This window comes from Hevea brasiliensis, chromosome 15 (assembly GCF_030052815.1).
Source record: "Hevea brasiliensis isolate MT/VB/25A 57/8 chromosome 15, ASM3005281v1, whole genome shotgun sequence".
NCBI lineage: Eukaryota > Viridiplantae > Streptophyta > Magnoliopsida > Malpighiales > Euphorbiaceae > Hevea > Hevea brasiliensis.
In genome coordinates this window covers 66,371,754-66,375,840 of record NC_079507.1, presented here as the reverse complement: position 1 = coordinate 66,375,840, position 4,087 = coordinate 66,371,754, and the positions used below count along the sequence as shown (strand labels likewise).

At 27.0% G+C, this 4,087-nt stretch overlaps 1 protein-coding gene across 1 annotated transcript; it reads right to left on the bottom strand.

Moving 5' to 3' along the window:
* Nucleotides 1-1,841: 1,841 nt before the first annotated feature.
* LOC110643121 (uncharacterized) lies at nucleotides 1,842-3,151 on the bottom strand. The gene is made up of 2 exons (XM_021795370.2): nucleotides 2,571-3,151; nucleotides 1,842-2,127 (listed from the first exon to the last, which is right to left on the bottom strand). Exons 1-2 carry the CDS (start codon nucleotides 3,010-3,012, stop codon nucleotides 2,072-2,074), a joined length of 498 nt encoding a protein of 165 aa, XP_021651062.2. The 5' UTR covers nucleotides 3,013-3,151; the 3' UTR covers nucleotides 1,842-2,071.
* Nucleotides 3,152-4,087: the final 936 nt, after the last annotated feature.

Below are 4,087 nucleotides of genomic sequence, written 5' to 3'. Positions count from 1 at the left end.
CTCAACTTGAGTCACTCCAAAATTAATAGGTCCAACCTAAAATATCATTAATCTTTTTTCTGGTTTAGATGCCATTGTGGAATATCAATCCATTCATGATTTTAGGATGATTTTTAATTTCCTTTTTTTCCAAAAAAAAAAAAAAAAATTGTATAGGACATTTAAAAAATTCAGAACAAAATTTTTTATTATCAGATATTTAATCTTACAAAATAAGAATTAGATAAGTATTACATTATAAAAAGTATTAGATAAGTATTAATTTCTTTTAGAAAGATAAGTATTAATTTATAAATAAATTAAAACCATATCATTCTCCTGATGAAGCTAAATCCAAATCTCCATTTTCCAAACGTATGTGATCAAATTCTATTGTTTATATGTTTGAAGAGGTTAATTTAGTATGCTGGTAGATTATATTTGTACCTTTTTTTTTTTAGTAAATATGAAAAATTTAGATGATGGAAGGAAAGTAATGAAAAAGAGAATTTAAATCTTGTTGCGTTAATTCTTCTTCTTTTTTTTTTTTAAAAAGTTATGCTATAATAAAATATTGCATGATAATTTTTTCACATTAGATTAAGTTTATCTTTTCAATTAAAAAAACATTTTTGATGAAATTAAAAAAAAAATTATAAAGAAATTTTTATGATAATTTTTAGAGCAAATTTTTTTCTATGATGTTGATTATTATGTGAATGTGCATTATTTTTCAATTTTTTTATTTAAAAATGTCTAATGATAAAGAAGATTTTATATATTTTAAACTCTATTTATTTCATAAAATATATTTTTTATATTTTTTAATGTCTAGAGTATAAAAAAAAAATAAATCAACAAAAAATACTTATTATATAAATATATACTAATAATTTAATATTACAAATAAATAATAAACAATATTTTTTATAAAAAATATTTTTATGTATAAATATTTTTTTATAAAATAAACAAAACCTTAACTTGTATTGAAATTTTTAATATATATATAAGTGGGTATTTAATTTAAAATTTTTATTCCATTCCTAGCGACACACAATTAATAAAAATCAGAAGACTAAAATAAAAATCTCAAAAACTCAGTAACTTAAAAGGACGATTATCCCATCATTATTGGGGCATGATTTTAGTTGCTTCTTCAAGATTTCATAATTTCTGTGGGGACACAATCCCAAGTTGGAAAATGCTGTGGGCCTTTTAAGAGGACAACATGCCTCCCTCCTATTATTATTTACAATCAATTTAAAAAAAAAAAAATCATGCACATAGGGAAGAAACAGCTAGAATTTACCCTAAAAGTTAAAAATGATCAAAGTCCCATGGCCATAATAAGAGTAACACCATGATATGATAATGGCAAGGCAAAGAGGGAAAGAAAACAAAGGAGCATCGTTAAATGAAACCCCACATGAATACTCAGGCCCCACTTAGCACAAAAAATTCTTATCTTGGGTTCCCATCAGAGAAATTATTCCATATCTAATTAATATGTGAAATCATATCTTAAATTTATGATTATCAAATATATTTATTTATTTTCCTCCAGCAAAAGCAGAAAATCAGGCCGTGAAGAGGGGCTTTATTGTTGCTTTTGAGTATAACTATTAAAAAAAACCTCATTATGCATGCCATACTCACATTCAAAAACACCTCTTTTTCTTTCTAATCATATTTCTACTTTTATCTAAAGTAATCTTCATTATTCTATTTATCATAAATTAATATTTTTTTTATAACTGAATCTTTTAATCAACAATCTCTTTTAATTTAATTTTAAAATGTCTAAACTTAAATAATTTATTTAATGAAATGAACTAAAAAAAAAAAAAACACCAATCTAATTGGATTAGAACAGAAAGATTTCAGAATTTCACATTCTTTACAACTCCTAAAAATTTAACAAACCCTTTCATTTCTAATCTAATAACACCTGAAAAATTAATTAATATTAACAAAAAAACTATGATTAGAGAAACTAGGCCCCATACTTAGTCCATTTCCACAACCGCATAACATTATATGGGAGATAAATTAAGAAAAGACAAAAGCTAAAACAGGGAAGCATCTCAATCTATCTCCATGCCTCAAATCCTTTCTCTTTCCTCACGCCATTCTTCTTCAACTCACCTGTACATTCACATGATTACCAATTAATTAAACAATATCATTGCCAAAAAAATTATACAATTTTATTGTTTTCTTCACTAAATCAAAACACACTAGTGTTATAGTTTTCTTGGGGTTTAGGGAATTTTCTGGGGAAATAGACAAAAAGAAAACCAAGTACTGAAAAAGAAAGAGGAAACAGACTCTGTAATCAGTTACTGAAACACTATACTAGCCTTGAATGTTACTGGAATTTGTCAGGCTATTAGGCGTTAAAGTTCTAAAGCTGTTTCCTTTTCTGCGCTTAAACTCATAACAGAAATTCATGTGCAAGCAGAAACTGCTATTTATTAACTGACAAATCACCCACCAACGCAAATCCCAATCCTTGGTCATGTTTAAGGAAATACTTAATTAAGAAAGATTAAGGTAATGTGCTTTGAAAGCAAGAACAACCCATGTACCTTGAGGCTTGCAATCAGGTGGTTCTTCAAAGAGAGATAAAGAAAGCTGTTTATGAGCAACGCCAATGTCGAACATTATAAGCCCTGATCTCGGGTCATCAACAATGATATCTTTAACAGGCAACCAAAGGAAGAGTTCTTCTTGGGATAAACCAACAACTCCGGTGAGACTCCGGTAGGTGAGATTGGCCCTCACTACACTTTCAAAGAAGACCCTGTTCTCAAACTTAGTCAAGCAAGGTCCATCAAGAAACACCTCCAGGTAGCCATTTTCAGAGAGATTGTAGGATCTCACTTCCTTTGGAAGGAGACCAGCAGGTAACCCTTTTGAGATAAGGAGGTCATGGATGGAAGCGGAAAGAGAGAGTAGTGGGAAAAGAAAGAGAGCGAAGAAACTTAGCGTGCAAAAAAAGAGCGTGATTTTGGAATTAAAGAGAGCCATGGTTGATGTTTGTTTAGAGAGAAAGGGAGAGAAAAATTTGGGTGTTTAAGGTATGGAAAAGTACTGTTTAAAAAAGATAGATCGATGCATGTGGGATTACTGAATTGCCATTGGCTGTTGGTGTTGGTGGCCAGGGCCAAAAGAGGTTTGATTTTTAGGCCTTTATTATTTTTGTAATGTAATCAACTAAACCTAATGAACCTTTATTAGATACCATTTGGGTTTTGTTTTGTATAATTTAATTTAATTTATTTATTGGGAGATTAGGAGGTGATTTGGTGCCTTGCTTCTTCCTTTAAGTTACTGCATTTGTTTAGTGAGTAAGGTCCATATACCCCCTTAAGCAGTTGACCTTGGAATAATAGCAACTTGTAGATATTTGTCACATATCCATTATTTTCTTTTATATTTAGTGAGAATAAAAAAAAAATACATTAAATAATATAAAGTTTACAATAGGGTGATGTAGGTATAATTTTAATAATTGAGTGACTATTTTATAATATATAAGGTTAATTAGAATTTAAATCATGACATTCATTTTTTAATTTATAAAAAAATAAATTCATTTCAAATATATTTTTAAAATTTAAACCACTTTTCCTTTAAGATAAGAATCTAAACCAAATTTTGGTTTAAAAAATTTTAGTTTGATAGCGTATTTTTAAATGACGGAGAAAATAATGGATAGATTAGATATTTTCAAAATATAAAATATTATGGTGTAAAATATATTTATAGATTTTTAGAGTTAATATTTATAAAAAATTATTAACCGAAACAATCAATTTAAACTAACTTTTTTTTTACAAAATCAATTTAAACTAACTTAATATATAATTTTCATTCTATAAAATTTATAACAAACAGAATTTGAACTGAAGTGTATATATATTATTAAATATAAAAATGTTTCAATTTATAATAGTTTTCCGTTAGGATAGAATTAATTTTTAAACAAAATTTTGGATAATTAAAAAAGTGATTTACTCTGGGAAGGAAGGGCTAATATCATAAATGTGTATATATATATATCACGTAAAATATATTGTTTAGAAAAAAAAAGCAATATATA

Coding starts and splice junctions, on each gene's coding strand:
- LOC110643121 (XM_021795370.2), bottom strand. CDS start 3,012: ATGGCTCTCTTTAATTCCAAAATCACGCTCTTTTTTTGCACGCTAAGT. Junction 2,128..2,570: donor ACCTGATTGCAAGCCTCAAG/GTACATGGGTTG, acceptor GTGAATGTACAG/GTGAGTTGAAGAAGAATGGC.